The sequence below is a fragment of the Dermochelys coriacea genome, chromosome 15, assembly GCF_009764565.3.
Source record: "Dermochelys coriacea isolate rDerCor1 chromosome 15, rDerCor1.pri.v4, whole genome shotgun sequence".
In the NCBI taxonomy this organism is placed as follows: Eukaryota; Metazoa; Chordata; order Testudines; family Dermochelyidae; genus Dermochelys; species Dermochelys coriacea.
Genome location: NC_050082.1, coordinates 25,223,237 through 25,243,731, shown reverse-complemented (window position 1 = coordinate 25,243,731; position 20,495 = coordinate 25,223,237). Strand labels below are relative to the sequence as shown.

The 20,495-nt window shown below is 44.0% G+C and overlaps 1 protein-coding gene across 3 annotated transcripts in view; it reads left to right on the top strand.

The window, feature by feature from the left end:
- Positions 1 to 20,495, top strand: part of HIP1R (huntingtin interacting protein 1 related) — a 59,329-nt gene continuing 38,834 nt past the window's right edge. The window contains exon 1 of one of the 3 annotated variants that reach the window (XM_038373770.2): positions 1 to 386. In XM_038373770.2, coding sequence (XP_038229698.1) covers positions 294 to 386 — 93 coding nt within the window. In that variant the 5' untranslated portion in view covers positions 1 to 293. The remainder of the gene's footprint in view (positions 387 to 20,495) is intronic. The other 2 variants (XM_038373772.2, XM_043498082.1) reach the window with 2 other exon arrangements.

Genomic DNA, 20,495 nt, shown 5'->3' with positions numbered 1-20,495 from the left:
TGGTTGTGAGTGGCTGCCTGGGAGTTGGGAAGGGAGGAGTCCCTCGCCTCTGAGTGGCTGCTGCTGCCCCCAGCAGTGGCCCGGCCCGCCCGCTGGGGGCGCCCTTGCGCTCCCTGGCCGGGTTCTCGCCGGGATGTGAGCAGTTGCGAGGCTGAGAGTCGGGGCCGCCGCGGCTGCGGGAGCAGAACGTGCCGCGCTTCAGCCCTTAGCGGAGCGAGCCGCCGCTTCTCCCTGCCGCCCAGCGGGCTCCCCGGCCCGGCGGCGGCGGCGGCAGCGGCAGCGGCAGCAGCAGCATGAACACCATCAAGAACGTGCCGGCCCGGGTGCTGAGCCGCCGGCCCGGGCACAGCCTGGAGGCGGAGCGGGAGCAGTTTGACAAGACACAGGCAAGGAGGGGACGGCACCGGGGGAGGAGGGTGCTGCATGGCACGAGGAGTGGGGCAGGTGCAGGGTGGCGGCAGCAGCAGCCTCCACCATGCACAGTTGGGGGGGGCAGTGGGATGGGCAGCAGGATGGTAGCCGAGCGGGGAGCTGGGGGGAGCATGCAGCCCGCCTGCTGGGGGGATGGCGGGGGAGAGGAGCATCTTTCGGGCGGCGTAAGGTGGAGGCGGGTCTGTGCTGGGGAAGGGGCAAGAGCGGGGTCCCGCCAAAGAACACCCCAGCGAGGGGTTGAGCAGTCGGTGGATTTTGTTACAGGAAGTAAATCCATAAAGGGCTTGTGTGTTCACTGAGTTGTGCTGGACTCTGACAGAGGAAAGGGGGGTGCGTGTGTGTGTGTGTGCGGGTCAGTGGTTTATGGGATCTCCGAGGGCAGGCCTGGGCTCTTTACAGCTCTAGGGACTTGTGGTCCCTGGCTCAGGCATTTTGACTCTGGCTTGGCTACCTTTGCTCTTTAATTTTCGTGAATAAAATTCATTAAGTTTAAGACCAAAGGGGGGGGGGGGGAAGCAAACACATCGGGATGTGAAATGCCCCCTGTTTATTGCATCGATACAGTTTACACTTCGTAATAAACAAGGAAATTGTGGCCTGTCTAAATCAGACACCTTCAACCAGGTTATTCAGTGGCTGGGCCAGCTGCCAACTTAGCTCTTTCCTTTTAGGGACTAAGGGGTGTAGTATGTGTTTGGGTGGGTGTCAAGAAGCGGTCTTAGGAAAGATCAGATCAGGCTGGTTTGTTTTGTACGGGTAAAAGTGAATCGGTCTTACTACATTTGTCTCATTTCCTCTGCCTATAAGGTGTCTCTTTGTTTTTTGTTAAAGAAACTTGTTGCAATGATGTACTCTTTCTAGTTATCCTAGTATATCCGGTTTGACACAGTTACAGAAGCCTGATGCAGGAGCAAACCTGTTTTTCTTTCCATTGGCAAAACAGGTCCATTATTATCTAGGAATCTGTGAGGTGAAAAGTTTCGCATGTAATTGAGTCTGATAATACGTGTATATTAAAATATACACCCTCTTGTTTAAATATCTGGTCTGTGGATTATTTTTAACTTTCTTTAGTATATATATATATTAGTTTCTCTGAAAATAAACGTGACTGTTTTTCTAGCAAATGGAAAAAATTGGCTTTTTCATGTGTTGTATACCTTTTATAATAGATTTTAAAAATCAGGTGTAGAAATGTCTGTGGGTCTTGAGTTTTGGGAGTTAAAATATGGTATAAAGACGCTTTGAAGTAACCTAAAATACAGATATTTAAAGAGGAGACTGAAGAATACAGAATTTGTGGGATGGTGGTTCATTTTATTATTATTTTATTTGGTGTTCAAGCCCTTCCATAATTGAAAGTCTGTTACATTTTTTTAGGAGGCATAAGCAATTAACTGTTGTTTTCACATGGAATAGATAACTCAATTGTCAATTGGCATGAAGCTTAAAATAAGAATAATGTAGTCAAATAGTTTTCCACAATTTAATAACTTTAGGGAGATTTAAATAACTGTAATTTCTAATTCAGGTGTTTGCTAATATAATACACTAAATAGGCTAATCAAAATTCAGTATCTTGGCTAAATCTCAAATACCAAATTATAAGAAAAGATGGAATAGATTCTCCAGTAAACTGAAACAGAGAAATCTGGAACAGATATTGTACAATAACACTTTTTCAAAATATATTTTGACACTATAAATTTTTAGAAAGTTTTGAGGTTTGTATAGAAGTATTTACACTAAGATCTTAATTCTGCAAACACTTGCACATAAAAGAATACTTACTTCTGAGTATGTTCAAATATTTCTATGTATATTAAAGTAAAATATGTCTGTGTGCTTCTAGATAGACTCATGGTGCTGCAAGGAAGAACCTCCTTTCTGTTCATGTTTATAAAGTAGTTTCTAATTAGTAGATCTCACTCTGTGTATTTTGAAAGGCTGAATATAGAGGATACTGCCACTGCTTATAGCTTTAATTATTAAGTCTGATTTCAATTCTTTGTAGGACTTACTGATGATGAGGCAGCCATATCTCTATGGCTGACTAGATGTATTAGGTTTCAGAGTAGCAGCTGTGTTAGTCTCTAAGGTGCCACAAGTACTTCTTTTCTTTTTGTGAATACAGACTAACAAATGTATTTGAGCATAAGCTTTCGTGAGCTACAGCTCACTTAATCGGATGCATTCAGCTGTAGCTCACGAAAGCTTATGCTCAAATAAATTTTAGTCTCTAAGGTGCCACAAGTACTCCTTTTCTTTTTTAGATGTATTAGATCACTTCCTCAAATAGAAAGTGAATTTAAATTCAAGCAATAGTCATGTGAAATAGCAGCCTTGAGATCACATCATTTTTCTATCCTACTCAGCTCCCTTGCAGCAAAATTGAATAATCTTTCCTAATTTGGCCCACAAGATTGTGGGGTCTTTTCTACCTAGTCATGCAGTTCCTATGCATGTGTATTTGGTTGTTTGGGGGAGTCTTAGTTTGGGAGGAGGGGCAGCGAATAAGTTACATAGGGCAACTAAGGCATGATAAAATAAGTCTAAGCCAGTTTATTCAAGAGTTGTATATTGTGAGTTCACTGACATACCAGATACACAATTGCTGAAAGAAAAGGAGTACTTGTGGCACCTTAGAGACTAACAAATTTATTAGAGCATAAGCTTTCGTGAGCTACAGCTCACTTCATCGGATGCTTATGCTCTAATAAATTTGTTAGTCTCTAAGGTGCCACAAGTACTCCTTTTCTTTTTGCGAATACAGACTAACACGGCTGCTACTCTGAAACAATTGCTGAAGTAATTGGTTTTACAGTTTTTCTTTGCTTCTTTCTTACCAGTGTATAAAATATGCACACAGGGTCTGCTTTTTTTCTTTTTCTTTTTCAAAGGTGCTAAGCACCTGCAGATCTCACTGACTTCAAATGGGTGCCCTGCATTCCTGAACATCAAGCCTCTAGCTCTTTAATTGCCTGACATTGATGCTGCAGGACTATCACCTTTTAAATGATTGCACTAAAGAACAGTAATAAACCCTTAAGAAAAGATTTTTTTTCCCCACAGTGTTATCTTCTGTTTAAGCACTCCAAATATTGGCAAATTATTGAATAGAAAGTTTTATAACTCCAGGCTGATGGGCATGAGGGTCCTGCAATCCTTTGGAATTCAGTGGTGCTGCTGAAGGTTAAAGGAATAGCAGCAACAAAGAATGCTGAACAAGTACTTTATCAACACAGTGCAGGCCAGGTAAACATGCTTTGCTGCCCTTCAAATGACTTTTAAGTTTTGCAGTGATAACCTTTTTTAAAATAGAGATAGTAAAGTCTTTGTCCTGGTCCCATATTATCTTCTGTAGATCACAGGCTGTTCTTGTGGCTAGACTTAAAAACAAAAACCCAGGTCTGTTTCGCTCATGACACTAGTGTAGGATGGACTCTGGGATTGAAAAGTTAAGTACATTAAGTTGACCCATTTGGCTATTGGCAAAGTGTAATAGAAGCAGATTCACTCCAGGTGCCAAAACAAATGGAGGAGAGAGAAAAGGAAGAATAAAAATAGACATAGTTGACTGTCTTTTAAAAGGACAAAACACTTCTTCATCCAGAAGACAGCTAGAAATAAACACCTGTTTTTCTGATCGCTTACATGCAAGCGACTGCTATAGTTGCCCTAGAGACGTTATGTGCTCTCACATGAAAGGCATAGTGGCCTGCTGCATTGTGAATGGGAGTGCCGGTTGCTCAGGAATATCTTTCTATTTTGATATCGTCACCCTATGGAAAAAAGTGATATATTTTGGAATGGATAATGCTGAACAAGTTTTTCATCTCTAATTTCTACTGCTATCACATACTGCAAACAGACTGTTATGTCTTGTGGCAATTCTAATGTTTAGAGCGTGAAAATTTTCCCTTCCATTCCCTACTATAAGAATATCTCAAGTGATCATTTCTTTCCCATCTTCTCCTGACAAAAGGGGCAGATAAGTTTCTTCTTGGAATAATACAAAGGGCATCTCCTGTGGCCTACAGTTGAAAGGCTGTGGGGGACCAAGTCTTTAACTCAACCTGCTAATTCAAACACCTGATCACTTCTCCTGTCGCATAGCTGTTGTCCCAGATGTTCTGATAGTTTTTCTCTCTGCAGAGGGACGGAATCTCACTCCATGTTGCCCTGTCCCACTGGCTAACTAATATGCCCACAGTACAGTAATGGGAGCCATATAGAAGTATTCAGGTTAGCTAGAACAAAGTGAATGAAAATAGGCCGAATCTCAATTTCTTTGTAAACACCACCAAACAGTATAAAAAATTGCTGAATTTACTGCTGCTTTATGTTCCTCTTTTTCAGTTTGCCCAGCTGTGCTGGGAAAGGCAGGTAGCTGATTAATGCCTTCCTGAAGTGTGTTCTGTAGCATAACTGGCATTTACTGAGGAAACTGAGGCTGTCTTTTTGTTGGGAGAACCAAACTTGCAGTTCAGGTTCCCTTTGGACAAATCAATATAGAAATTTGACAGGTTCTTACTTTAGAGAGAATCAAGGTGGGTGAGGTAATATATTTTATTGGGCCAACTTCTGTTGGTGAGAGAGGCACCCACTTTGTGTCTCTATCATGGGACCAACACAGCTAGAATAGCACTGCAAGCAAAGTTCTTACTTTATTAGATTTACCTGTTATTGTTACAAGTAACCCCTCCACACAACTGAAAGGAGACTAGAGAGGAAATATTTCTCTCTACTTTTTCAGTTTGCTTTGTGCATTTATCGCTTTGGGTGTAATTACTGTCAGTTTTTCCCATAGTCTCTGTGTCAGTCTTTCACACAGCCACAGGAGGGAGAGAAATTTTTGTAAAATAGGAAAATAGAATAGCAAACGCATAAATATTGTCAAGAGGTTAGTGTCCAAAACTAGTGTAACTCATTTGTTTTATATTGGGAAGATTTCAGATTGATATCTTTTTAAATGAAGTCTTGATCATGCACCTATTTATCTGTCCAAGACCAAATTTCCTAACATCTCGGCAAATTAGATTGTTTAATTTAGACAAATATCTCGCAAGAGCTTTCACTTTCATGAGCCTCATAGGAGAGTGCAAAGTGTCACTAGTAGTGCTGTGCACATAACTAAGGTTTGGTGGGGGGGCATTCTGAAAAATTAAAAAAAAACTTTTTAGCTCAACCTAAAACTATTTTAAAAAAATTGGCAAATTGAAAAGTAAAAAAAAACAATTTTGTTTCAGATAAAACTAAACAGCTTGTTCAACCTGAAACCTAAACATTTTGTTTTGTTGAATTTTTTTAAAGTGTTTTTAAATAAAATGGAAAGCAATTTTGAAATAAGTCATTATGAATCAGAAAAAAGTCTTGATTTTTTTTTTCTGATTTTATTTTAGGACTTTGACTGAAACAATTCAGCGAAATTGACTCGAATTCACAAAATGTTTGTCAACCCAAATCTGCATTTATCATTTGAAGGAAAAAAAACATTTTAGCTGAAAAATTTCATCCAGCTCCCATAATTAGTGCCACAAAACTGTCCAGATAGAAGTGAGAGGTTTTATTAAAGTTGTGGGTGCACCTTTAAATGTATCTGTGCTATAAATTACTGTGTGCCTGGGCTAGCTGGGGCAGGTGCCTGAATCGATTAAATACGTTTTAGTGAATTCCTGGCTAATAACAGTATGCCTTGTACGAAACAGACCTCTTTTTTCTTTTTGTACCATCCAAAAACACCTTTAATGTAAGACTGATTCCAATGACTGAGTTGTTGTACACTTTTGAAACCAACATCACCTTAAAAAACCCTTCAAAGTAGTAGTAAATTATAGTGATGGGCATTTTCAATTTAATTAGAGCAGCCCCTTTGGTTGATACAAAGACAATAAGAGAGTATCACATTGAGGTCCAATTGATACCAGTGCAGAATGAGCACTATTCTCTGATGTATCACAGCTTTGTGATGGTGGTATCTTTACTGTATGGTTGCTTAGGGCAATCTGTTGTACTTCACTGAAGAATATTGTTGTAAGTGTTGGCACTTCAGCCAAGAGACTGAAACTAAAACTGTCATATCAAAGAGCTCATAGTGGGATTTCTTTCCTTGCTTTACAAGTAGTTTCTATTTCCAAATAAAGCATCCCTCACCTGGAACGGTTCCCCTCCCATAGCCACCTTTATGCATCTAAACAGACTTCCTCATCCACTCAGCCCAGCTGGGAGCAGATACCAAGAGGGAGATGACACCATCCCAAAGGAAGTGATGCTTGTTGACATACAGTCACAAAGAGGCCTGATTGTACATTCCATTCCCAAACAAGAATCGCCATTGAGCAAACCAGGGCAATGCCTGTCCACATTGCCTCGTGACTGCCTCTGAATAAGCCTGACCTCTTCTTGAGTAACTTCCTTTGGAATGGTGTCAGTTTGCCCTTGGCATCTGCTCCTGGCTGGGCTGGATGCCTGAGGAAGCCTGCTCGGAAGCAAGAAACCTTTCCTAGAGTATGGCACACTGTACCAGGTGAGGGACACTCAATTAGTAGAACAAGTTGTCAGGAGCCATTGGAGCAAGGAGTACAATGGATTCAAGAAACATTTACTGGCCAGCACCTTTTCTTAGCAGTAACCCATGTGGAACTGTCTAGGGCTATTGTTGGAATATGTGATTGGAGAACTTTAAAATCCTTATTCTGTGTTCACACTTTCATTTGGGTATTACAGCCTGATTCTGAGCTGCTGGGAGTTATTAACTCCTGTTCTCAAAGTCAGTCGGTGTTGACCATCAGCACCTTGCAGGATTGAGACTTCTCCTCCCCCCCCCCCCCCCCGCATGCTTGAGCACTCTTTGGAACTAAGAGCCAAATTGTGGCACAGCATGAAAATTGCTTCTGAATGACTGCAGTCCAGTTTCTGATCACCAGTACCTTCGCGCCCCCTCCCCCCTCCGGCTTATCTTTCCCCATGTAGATCATTTATGTAAATGTGAATAATCCTCTCTCTCATGATGCTTGTTTTGCTACTTGTGTGTCTGTGTGGGTGCATACATAAAATGTTCATTTAAATTATTTAAGCATGATTTAATAGGAACACTGATCTTAAATTTTGTTGTCCCCTAACTCTACATTTTGGGGCTGAATTTACCCAGACAGTGTCCCTGTAAGCATGCATGCTGGAGGTGTTAGTGAGTCCATGACAGATACAGGCATAGAACCCAGGAGTTGTAAAGTGTAGCCTGGAATAAAATCTTGCTGGGTTTTGCATTCCTTAGGCATTCAAAGATAAACATCTGCACCAGAAGATTCAAAGATCAAATGAACCAGGCAGATGCCTAGAACACAATGTATATTTCCACTTGGTATCACTTTCATATTGCATTTGGTTTTTTTAGAAGGAGAGGAAATGTTAGTAGGACACTTACTCTTTTAAGCAGCCATTGGGGATTAGGCCAATTTGACAAGCCGTGGGGCAATTACTGTAAAAGATTTACAGTGCACTATTCTGCTACCAAAAATAAACCACAAGGGTGGCCTTACAGAGAGCATTATGCGCCGTCATGCAGGAGACTCTGTCCCACTTCTGTGATGGGGAAGATGGTGGCACTTTAGCATCACTGCCTCGTGCAAGACAGTTGGAAGAGGAAGTATCTAGCAGTAATTAATGTGGCCTGAAATGAAACAGTGGGTGAAACACCAGTCTCCATCAATTGGACTGTGTAATCATGAGGTTTAGACACTGTATTGGTACGTAAGGGTTTTGAGTAGGAGACTATAGTCTGGCCTAATGGGGAAAAAATCTGGCCACTTGTCATCCCTTCATAACTCATCAAAAGTCCTGATTCTGGAAATAAATATAGGCAGGGTAGGTGGGTCTGGCTCCAATGAACTATGTATTCAGTGAACTGGAGTGCAGGTTACAGCTCAAGAAAGACATGGAAATGGTCTTAGTTATTCTTTCTCCCATAACATCATTTCACCTACTTTGCCCTGCTAGACCATCTGCCATCCAAGTATCTCTCAAAGTGCTTTATAAAGACTAAAGAATGAAAAATGTCTGATGCAGGTATTTATTCTCCCCATTTCTCAGTTGGAGGAACTGAGGTGATTTCTTGCCCAGAGGCACACAGAAAATCTGTGGTAGAGTTGGGAGTAGAACTCAGGTGTCTTGACTCCTAGTGCTGTTGTAATGCCTACAGACCCTGGTCGGTGACGGGCGAGATTGAACCTGGGACCTCTGGAGTTTAGTGTGTGAGCCTCTACGGCATGAGTTAAAAGCCAACTGTCTGTTAGCTAAGGCTGTAGAGCAAATTTTATATATAAAAAATCACACTCTTCCCCCCCACGCCTCCCAGGACAGAAAACCACACCTAGGAGTGGGTTACACTCTGCCTTACCCCAAGACCTTCCTTCTGATGTTACTTGATGTATAGTTGTGTCCAAAGTCACTAGAGCATTCACCCTGCCCCTCCATCTTCTTGGAGCACACAGGATACCAAGAGACTGTGAGGGCCATTGCTGACTCTGTTGCATCTTGGATATGCCTGGAACACAAGAGCCAATTTTCCTACATTCTGCACCATAAGGCTAGAGATACTGAAAATGGAGGATGTGGAATTATATGCGTGAGGTTCATATATACAAGGTTCAGTGATATGATACAGCCCCCAGTACTCTAAATTTCAGTCAAACATTTCCTGCTTGGGCTCCAGACAAATCCCACTTTCATCTCTGTACATCTTGTTCTGTCAGACTGAGTGGCTTCCCTTGGGGGCCATTCTAACTAAGCACCATTCACCATCCCAGAGTAGGGGGAGTTTAAATGAGCAGCAGTGAAAGAGTTAATCATATTCATATTTAAATTGTCTCCACTGAGCTATGGAGCTAACATCCCAGTCAGATGAATGGGAGGCAGTTCAGACCGTGGAGAGCTATTGCAAGGTTATACTCCTAGGCATAAAAAATAAGAGTCTAAATTCAGTCAAAACAAATAGGGTCACTATGTCTGGCATGCCATATGATATTGGCTCAGTTAGAGCCTGACTGGCTCTAGAAATGCCAGAATGGGTACCATTCTGTGTCATATAGTCACTTCAGCATATAGAGCATATATAGTGTCATATAGTCACTTCAGCATTTTTTTTTTAAATTGCATAAAGGGATCCTTTAAAGAGTTGAGCAATCAGAGTTTGATCACCTATCGACCCCGTGATGTTTTTCCAATGAAGTTCAGTCTAGGAATTGCCAATCCTTACCACAATCCTCAGGAAAAGTGAAGGTTGAGCCTTGAACTGGGTGATCTTGAGTGTGAATGCGTCAAGGTGAATATTCCAGTTGACCTATTTCAAAGACATCCTCCAATCCCTGCATAGTCTGACTTTCCCAAGACAGCTCAGTGAGTAATGGCCTCTTGCCATGAAAATTAGACATTGACAAGGGGATTGACAGTATATCCAGATTTGATGATTTACTGTCCAGTGGAGAACTGAGACTGAAGAGTCAAAAGGATGAATCTTGGCTGAACACGAGCAACTAGAACTCTGACCCTGCATTGCTAGTAAATAGACAGGCATGTGCAGTTGGAGGGTGAGATCCACAGCCAGGGTAAATCATACACTGAGATTTAAATTTAATAATACTAATTTCTAGCTTTTATATTATATGCTTCTGCCATAGATCTCAAAGCACTTCACAAAGGAGGTCAGTATCATCCCCATTTTACAAATGGGAAACTGAGGCATGGAGAGTGACATGTCTTACCCAAGATCACTAGCAGGCCAATAGCAGAGCTGGGAAGAGAACCCAGGTCTCCTGAGTCCCAGTGCAGTATTCTGTCCACAAGGCAACACTGCCTCTTTCTACCAGCTAAGGGTCTGGCCCTCCATTTTTAATGCTTTTGTCTCCAGTCCATTTGAATAACTACAAATATTTCTTCTCTTGCTCTAAAGCATCTTAATTGATTCAGAGCTTTGAACTTTATAACTTGGGTTATAAGCCTGAGTGACTGTAAAATAAATGACAGGTTTCAGAGTAGCAGCCGTGTTAGTCTGTATTCGCAAAAAGAAAAGGAGTACTTGTGGCACCTTAGAGACTAACAAATTTATTAGCGCATAAGCTGTAACGAAAGCTTATGCTCTAATAAATTTGTTAGTCTCTAAGGTGCCACAAGTACTCCTTTTCTTTTTGTAAAATAAATGGAGTACTTGTGGCAACTTAGAGAATGCATCCGATGAAGTGAGCTGTAGCTCACGAAAGCTTATGCTCTAATAAATTTGTTAGTCTCTAAGGTGCCACAAGTACTGCTTTTCTTTTTGCAAATACAGACTAACACGGCTGTTACTCTGAAACCTGTAAAATAAATGTAACACATGGAAAATGGATCACTATTGACATTATAGTTCTGTAGAATGACTTGAGTTTTTGTACCTCTTATGCGTAAGTTTAAAAAAACAAAAAACCAACAGCACTCCACAGAGTGGAAGGCTCAGGGAATTAGTAATAGAACACACAGCCTCTCCCCTCAGGTCCTTGGACTGAAGCTGAGATCAGCTCAGTACAATCTGAAGCTCGCTATAGTCTGGAACCTTCTTAGTGATTTGCATCAAGAAGGTTCGCGTATTTATGTTCCCAAGAGCCAGATGTCCTCATCCCAGTTAGCATCCTGGTCTCAGCAGAGAGAGACCAAAGGCAGAGTGGATTTTGGAAGCTGAACTCCGTTTCTCACTACTGTGGTCTCCCCATAGCCAGGGTGGTGCACGTTGACAGTGGCATAGCTTGTACAGCTACTCGCTATGTTCTACCTGTTCTGTGGACAATAGGTTCCCAAGTTGTCAGTGTGGCCTCATCACAAGCAGTTCAATTATCTTCAACTTTAAATCAAAATCTATATAGTGAGGACTTTGAAGCAGGGGATCGATGGCCTGGAAAATGTGAGGTTCCCTAGTAATGTCATATCAAAAGGGGAGAGGATTGACTCATCAAAATGCCAAATGTAATCCTCTTCTACCCATATCTCTGGACTGAGGAACCTGAGAAGCCAGGATAAACTCCTCAGTTGATTCAGACTAGTGCCCAGCTTGGCAAATATCATCTCCCTTTCTATTACAGTCTTGCTAAGGCAATGCATCTGGAAGAACAAGCTGCTAGTGTTGCTACAGCTGCTTCCTGTGTTCTGGCTCAAGGAGGCTTCTCTGGCCAGCTTTCCTTAGAGCTTGTCTACAACTGGAAATTACCCAGATAGCTGTTCTGGAATGACTCCATGACCCCGCTTACTCTGGAATAAGCGTGTGCGTTCAGGGTTTCCTTTGGAAGACGTTATTCCAGAATAGCTATTTCAGTAAAGTTTCAAGTGTGGAGAGGTCCTTAATGCCCAAGCCCTGAGGTCTCACACTGCCCTTTGGGGCACTTTTCCTAGCCTGGGTGCAGAATCGCACTAAATGCCAATCTCAGGTTATCCCTGCTACAGCACAGAGTGGAAGCAGGAAGCCAGATGACCTGGAATCCTACTCGACAGCCTTTGGGGCTGGAGCCATCTCATGTGTCCCTGTGCCTTAATTAGTGGAGGCAGCGTGACTGTTTGTCAGTAGTGCTTGAATGAGCCTCTGTCTCATTGCCTTGTGGTGAGAGCCAATACCTCACGTGTTCATCAGGGCTGGGCGACTTTCTGGACAGACAGAAGAGTGGTTGCTCAGGTCTCGAATCGAAGCAGAGAATGCAGCTTCCCTGGTTTAAAGCCTATAAATAAAGGAATGAGTTCACTGAACTGGGGAAAAGGGAAGTTCCTCACTGGTCAACATTTGCCAATCTAGCCCTGGGGCTAACTCCTGCCTCCCTTGGTGTAAACAGAGCAGCTCCTTGGGCCATTATTAGTCATGCAGTTGCAGATCCCAGAGGGACATGGTGTCATCAATGACAGCTGCTTGTGGGATGGGAGTCTCATCCTTGCTAGGGAATAACTAGAAGGGTGCAGTGAGTTCCTTTAAAAAAAATGTATCCGCATCCTTGCTAATTGCCCTGGGCTCCATATACGCCCAGGGCCAAAGGCAGCTGTAGTGTGTGCAGAGAATGGCTTAACTTCACAGAGGCTTTTGTACCGAGTTACAGCAGGGCTGAAACTGGCCCTTGATATCCCAAGGTAGAGCTGCCATTACACATAATGGGATCCCCAGTCAGAGATTTAGTGACGTTAGAAAAAAAGCCAGATAAAAGAGCCCAGTACCTTTCCTCCCTCCCTCAAAACCCTGCTGGTCACCAAAAGAGGTGTCGGCCCCAGCACATGGAAAGGGTGTGTACAATGACCTGCTTGCCTATGCTGGCTAGAGACTGCTGCATTACATCCATCTCAGAACTCTTCTCTGCTTCGTTCCACATTAGTTGTAAAGCAGCCTTACCATCAACCCCAGGACTGCTCTATTTAGTTTCTTTTTAAAAGAGAGTAAATTTAAAGCTTGTGAAATTGATAGCCCTGGTGACCAAAGCTCCCTCTGTCACACTGTCTGGAGTAGCTCACAACTGTGAGTGCCCATCTCAGGGAAGACACCCTAAACTGGTGGTATGTTCTATAACTGGATTTCACCAAGCCAGTAACTAACTGGATCACTATTCCAGTCTTACCAAGGAGTCACAGACAGTCCTCTTAGACTCTCCAGTCTATCTTGCCACCCACCCAATCTGGATTTTGTGATAATGATCACTTAAACCAAAAATCACACCAGATCAGGTTTCTCCTAGTGTCACCCCAGATAAATTGGTGTTCCAGATCTTGCACCAAAGACAACATTGCCAGTCAATTCTATAGTTAACTATAGGTTTACCAGCTAAGAAAAGGAAATGAGAGTTATTGAGAGGTTAAAGCAGGTAAAATATATTAACAGGTGAGTCACAGTTTGTAAGTCCAAATGGTGGCAGAGATGTAATAAACTGCCAGTTTCCCAAAAAAAATTTCAAGGTGCCCAGAGGTGTCTCTGGGGATCTCTGCTTTGTATTTGGCGCACTTCCCTGTAAGAGTACAAACAGTCTGAGACAAAGGATCTTTGAATCCATATTTATATCTTCTCACAGAAGATAAGCTGACAGTCTCTTTACCCAGTTTTGCTTTTTCTTTGATGAAGATGAGGGGTGAGGAATGCGCTTTGAGTCTCTGACCTCAGGTCACCACACATAGTGGCCGTTTGCTTTGGAATTAGCACCTTTTCTGATAAAGTCCTTCATTAGCCTTCCCCAAGTCGTCTTTGATGTCTGATGAATTATTTAGTTACAGGGGTATTTCCAATGGAAATGTTAGCTATTACATTATAATGGCAACAGATAAGTGAAAACAACAGAAGTAACATTCCACTAGTTTTCATGAAGTTTAAACACCTGAATACATTCTTGTGAGCTGTAGCTCACGAAAGCTTATGCTCAAATAAATTTGTTAGTCTCTAAGGTGCCACAATACTTCTTTTATTTTGACCTATACTAATACATAAGTGAATTGGCCTGAATACACTCTAGCATGACCAGGTCAGCCAGCATCACACACACTATCCACACAACTGGTATAGGATGGGCAGTACGAGCTTCCTTGAAATGAGCACCCCCAGAAGTGAGAGTTTAAGTCTCTGTCTCCGTGCCTGTTTAATCCTTACCCTCTCATCACACTGCCCGCAAAGATACCAGTTAGTGGTCAGTGAGGCAGTGATTTATGACATGGACACCTGTCCATTGGAAACTGCACTGAGACCCACCAAATTAAAACCACATTAGCACTGAATAGCCATCCATCAGTAAGCATTGTAGATCAGTGCTGGCCTAGGCTTACCTGCATCGCCTGAGCATAATTATTTGGAACTAGACTCCAGCTGTGGAACCACTTCCTTCCCTCATTGGCATGTGGGAGAGACTTAGATTTTAGCAATAGCTAAAGAAGTGATTTTTCTTGAACTCTTGGCTAAAGGGGAAAGCCTTTAGTGTATAGTGATGGTGATCCATGTGTTTCCGTGTCTGGTTTATTTAGTAATGTGAGTTCTTACATCTAAATGAAACTCTCATATCAAAAAGTCAGTGACTGGAGTCCATTAATCAGTTCAGAAGAAATGGCGTTTCTGGTAGGATGTTTTCACATCCCCTTTCCTCTACTCAAAATTACTAAGATCCAAAAGGATCTAACTTCTATTAAGAATCACTTGTTAAAAGTTGTTGTTTAAAACAGGCTTCTCTAGTTCTTCAGTGCTAATACTTTGAGCCTTACTTACAGAATTAGAAATGAGCTCAGTCTTCTGAATAATAAAAAAAGAAAAATCATAATCATGCTCTAGGCTTACGAAAGACTGCCTGGGACACAGAGCCAACTCTCAGTGGAAGAGAACTGAAAAGCAAGCTTCTGTCCCCCAGAGAAATTAAAACATAACTCCTCCGTCCATGGGATCATAAGGGGCTCAAATCCTGCTCTCCTGTTTGTATACATGCATAGGTCCATTGACTTTCTCCTAATGCTTGGCCTCTCAGCAAAGAGGCTACTTGTGTGAATGAGTCACATGATTGTGCAATGAGACACAGAACTGATCTCATCCTCTCTATTAGGTATTGCAGGGTGGAGGTAAACTGAAAGTTTACACAGCTCGTAAGTGCTTTGTGACCATATGAAAACCACTTTGGAAGGCTTTAAGGACACCCCTATATGGAATCCTGCTGCACCACCCTACGTCTGCCAGATGGGGTTTTAGGCTGATCCTGTAATCGATTTGGGAGAAGAGTATCTTTTTCAGAGTGGTAGCTGTGTTAGTCTGTATCCGCAAAAACAACAAGGAGTCCTTGTGGCACCTTAGAGCTGAGGTGGGCAAACTACGGCCCGTGGGTCATATCCGGCCTGCGGGACCGTCCTGCCCGGCCCCTGAGCTTCCGGGCTGGGGAGGCTAGTTCCCGGCCCCTCCCCCGCTGTTCTCCCTCCCCTGTAGTTACGCCACTGTGCGGGCAGCGCAGCTTGCGCCCACCCACCTCCCAGGCTTTCCAATAAGCTTGTCCCGCTGCTCTGAGTGGCCTGGTAAGAGGGCGGGGGGAGGGGAGGGTTGGATAAGGGGCAGAAGGTCCTAGGGGGCAGACAGGGGATGGTTGGAGGGGGCGGAAGTTTGGCAGGGGGCGGTCAGGAGACAGGGAGCAGGGGGGATTGGATAGGGGGTCAGGGGGTCCCAGAATGGGGGGGACAGGGAGCAGGGGGGTTGAATAGGGGTTGGGGTTCTGGGGGGGGCAGTTAGGGATGGGGTCCTGGGAGGGGATGGTCAGGAGACAAGGGGGGGTTGGATGGGTTGGGGGGGCCTGTCAGGGGTGGGGGTGTGGATAGGGGTCGGGGCAGTCAGGGACAGGGAGTGGGGGAGTTGGATGGGGGTGCAGTTAGGGGTGGGGGGGTCCCAGGAAGCGGGGGAGTTGGATGGGGGGACAGTTAGGGGTGGGGAATCCCGGGGGGGGGTTGGGTGGGTCAGGAGTTCTGAGGGGGGCTGTCAGGGGGCAGCAAGAGGGAGGGGGCAGGCGCAGGCTGTTTGGGGAGGCACAGCCTTCCCTACCTGGCCCTCCATACCGTTTCACAGCCCCGATGTGGCCCTCGGGCCAAAAAGTTTGCCCACCCGTGCCTTAGAGACTAACCAATTTATTTGGGCATAAGCTTTCGGGGACTGGCTACAGCAGGCTCTTGCAGAGATGGTTTTATGGAGGTGGAAAAACAGGTAGACATTGAGCCCTTGGGTCTAAAAGACAGGCATGTTCTCATGGGAACACTACAGCACGCTGTAATAATAATTAGCTCTTTTCAGTGGCTCTTAAAGCACATCACAAAGGTTCTCAGTACCATTATCCCATTTTTACAGATGGGGAGATAAAGGCACAGGGAAGGGTCATAAACTTGCCCAGGGTCACCCAGCTGGCTAGTGGCCAAAGCTGGGCATAGAGCTTCGTTTTCCTGAGTCCCAGTGCCATGCTCTATCCACTAGGCCACACTGTCTCCTTGTATCAGGAAGGGTTCCTAACATACTTCCTCCAGGCACACTGTAAACCACCTGTGTGGATATTATGAGACTTTACTGGCTGAATAAACCTAGGAAGAATGAAAATAAAATCCCTAGTGCCTGTTTGATCAGCACAGAAACATTGCTTGCTACTGGCATAGGAATTGCTGATTTCTTGCATTAGGCTGTATCCTGCATTGTAAGTCTTGTTTTTATGAATAAACCGTCCTCACTCAGATCACGACAGTTGGTGTATCTAAAATTAATTCCCAGTGACATTTTGTCACTTGCAAACCCCCATACTAAGAGCTAGAGTTTAAGGGGGCCCGAGCCTGCAACGTACTGTGAGGTGCTAACATCCTCAGTTCCGATAGGACTGAAATGGGGTTGAGGGTGCTCACCCCTCTGAAAGATTAGGCCCTGGGTTAGCCGCTCTTTGAGGGACCTGTGAGTGCATTTTGCCATGCATTTCAGACTGATCAACTTTAGGGGTTAAAAGGATTAGATCAAATTATTGGCTTAGCTACTTTACTACAATTACAGCCCAAATGTCAGTTTAAACCCACAGGCTTCATTAAATACACTGAAAATAAATCCTGCATCTCTTCTCTCCAAGCCCATAACCTGCCCTTACAGTAGATCCTTCCAGCCACACAGGCTGAGTGTATCTGCGCTGTACTGCTGAGCCTCAAATAATCAAGATCTTCCGCAAAAGTAAATTCCGTGCTGAGCAAATAACCTGACCGACCTTTCTATAGCCACACGCACTGGGCATCAGACACCACATCTACCTGTGTTTGGGGGAGCGGGGATTAATTCAAGTGGCCTCCAATAATGAGGGTGGCTGCCACTGGGTGCTAAAATTTGTGGAAGTCTATTTTCATGCTTCTAGCCTACATTCTAGAGGGACAGTCAGGCTTCCTGACCTATTTTGTGTGTCACAACCACAGCATTGCATTGTATGAAGGAACAACTATTTGAGCAGATTGAGTGTAGGGCCTCCCTAAACCTAATATCATTGGGGTTCCCCTGACTCCTGAAGCCAGACCAATCCCAAACATCACACCTCCTCCCCATCTGGATCCACATGCAGACTGATCAGGTATAATCTATTTAATTCCTACATTCATTCATTGCTACAGTCTGAATAGGGGTCTGGATCTTACTCAGGGAGATGGGCTCTGAGCGAATAGTTCTTCCGTTCTAAATTCTCTAACTGCTTCACTTTGGTAGCTTTACACCTCCTCCTAATTTGTCAGTGTTCAATAACTGTGCTCTCCTGCTCAGCTGGACGCAGCATCCACTACTTCAGATGTCTACTGGAACCATTGTCCTCTTCACCAATTCCTACTGGAAATAGCTGCTGCCCATCTGTTTCTGCCACGTGGCCACCGGCAGGACCCCAGAAATGAACAAACATTTAATGTCCAAGCGACTAATTCGTAGAGTCTTTGCTACCTGGAGGCTCACGACTAATTCCTAGAGCCTTTGCTACCTGGAGACATGAGCCTGATAAGTGTTAAATGAACAGGCGTCCTCACCAGGGGGGCTGACACTGATTGGAGGCTATGCCAGCAGCTGTAGAGGAGGGGCCAATCGTGGAGACTGAGTACATGTCAGCGGAGCCTGTGCAGCACCTGAGAACGTCCGCTTCCAGGGCTGTTGAAACAGGAGAAAGAAACTATAGACAGTCTCTGCCCCCTGGAGAAGGCCTTGGCCATGGAATGCTCTACTAAAGAAACCCAAAAGTAACAAACAAAGCTGGTAATGGAGTCATCGGCTTGTCAGACAGTGCGGCGGAGACTCCAAACTATTTACACGACTTTCTAAAATGGGTCAGCCTCAATGGGGTTTTTTTTTATAGCTGCATTAATAAGATTGGGTAATGCACCACACTGTTTCAGAGGCATTGATTAGGAAGAGAAGCCATTAGGTTGCTTGGTAACGGACACAACACCTCTACCCAGGGTAAGTTAGCCCTGAAGCCTGCACACTGTTTGATGCTATGAAAAGCAAAGCAACTGGCAGATGCCAGTGCAGTGTCTCTGTGAGACAACTCATCGAAGGGGCCTTCAGGCAAGTAGTAGACCATAAAAAGTCTTGCTGGGAGGGCTGGTATCTTTAGCATCAGACAAGTCCGCATGTGTTTACACAAATTAAAATTGTAGATGAAAGGCCCCGGTTGCTACTCAACTGGTTTTCAAAGTGCTGTCAAAGTATTAACCAGTTAATACCAGCAGCTGGTTCTTGCACTCAGCTTTAGCCTAGCTGAAGGCCTAATCCTGAAGGGTGCTGAGCGCCCTTTAATACCCGTTTAAACCAGCACCTTTTGACTGCGCTCAGTTCCATTTTTAAGTGCAAACATGGATGATGAAGTGCAGTTTCTCAAAGCTAATGCTGACAAATCAAAAACAGCCGTGATCTAAGTTTCTAAGTTAAAATGTGTTGCCATTAGTGCCTACAGATGTTAATTGGCATTGGGCATTTATCTGGGTAGATTGCCCCATTTTAGTAGCTGAAACAGAAGCTGCTTATTTACATCAGTTTTTTCTAGATGTGACCGTCCACTGGATTTTTACTGTGCTCCAAAGGGAGTGGGGAATGGAACTGAAAAGTGTATTGCAATCCCCAATGCACAACTCAGAAAGGCCTTTTAATAGCTCAGTAATTAACACCTGCAAAGCAGTCCCGTTCTGCAGAAGAAAGATGCCTTTTCCCTGGTCAAAGAAAGCAAACTCACCCTCTCCTCCATCATGGAGGAAATCTTAACTCCAGCCTTTGCCTGACGCTGGACTTTCAGCTGTAGAGTCCAGTAAGCATCAGATCCAAGCGAACAACTGGATGTACATGAAACAGCTGCATTATATACATGCTGATCGATAGGAAGCAAATCTTTTTTTTTTCTTTTAAATGCCTGTTGTCCGAGATGTGCAGTGGCATGATGGATGCAGAAGCAGGGAATGAATTAAAAGGAGGACCATTTGCATGATGGGCAAAGATGGCATTTCCTAAGCAGCCTCTCTCTCTCTATCTCTGCCCCAATGTCTGGGCAGAGAATTATATCCTGGCCTCCAGCTTCAGGAGGAGTTTTGCAGAAGGCATGCGAAAGCCTGAGTTGTACATCCGTGCCAGAGAAAGGGTGCTTGAGGAAAGCCACCAAAAAATAAAGTTTTCATTCACATGCTGGCATTCCAGCTCTGATCACCAGGTTGACACTTTTCCAGAACCTCCTTGCTGCATACAACAGCCTGGTGCACTTCTAGCCTCTCATATATAGATCCTTCCATTATTCACAGCTCTTCCCTTTAAAAACAAGCTCTTGTTAATTTTGCTGGTCACTCGTATGCATAGAAACTGGGTCACTGGAGAGAGAGTGAGATGAATTTGATACCTTCCCTTTCCCAAGTGAGGTAGTAGCTTGCTTGTGCTGTGTTTAACTCCTGCCATGCCATGCAGCTTTTCTCTGAGCAACAGTCCTGCACGGGGATGGATGGGACGGGTTGGTTCAAGCTCCTTTTCCAGCCCCATCAATGGTGATTCCATTGCTACAGAAGAGAGAGAGCTGTAAATCCAAGTTGATCTGTATCCATCCTTTTCTTCACCACCAACATCCCTGGGTAGTTATAACTAGCCTTAGGAATTATTATGAGAGATTGTCAATATCGTGTCCTTATTACCCCCCATCTCCTAGCCCTGTCCTTGTGATCATCTGTCCTTGTAAGCTGGTTGGGGTGAGGACTCCACCTTCACTAACTTTGCCGAGTGGCAGGTGTCTTTATGGAGCTCTATAAATATTTCATATCAGGATCATGACTAGAACAGAGTTTTGCCTCTGTGAGGATGGTACCAGATCATGGTACAAGACGGTTGTGGCTCCATCACGTTACAATAGCCCAATGTGGCTACCTTTTGTAGAGCAGTAGTTATTCTACTACAGTAACACCCAGGGTCTCCAGGGAGGATTGGGGCCCATTGTGCTAGGCACTTTACAAACTGGTCCCTGCCCCAAGGAGCTTCTGACCCAGACCCATGTTAGCATGGTTATCCTACTCTGGACTGGGTCATAGATAACCAATGTGCTACTAAA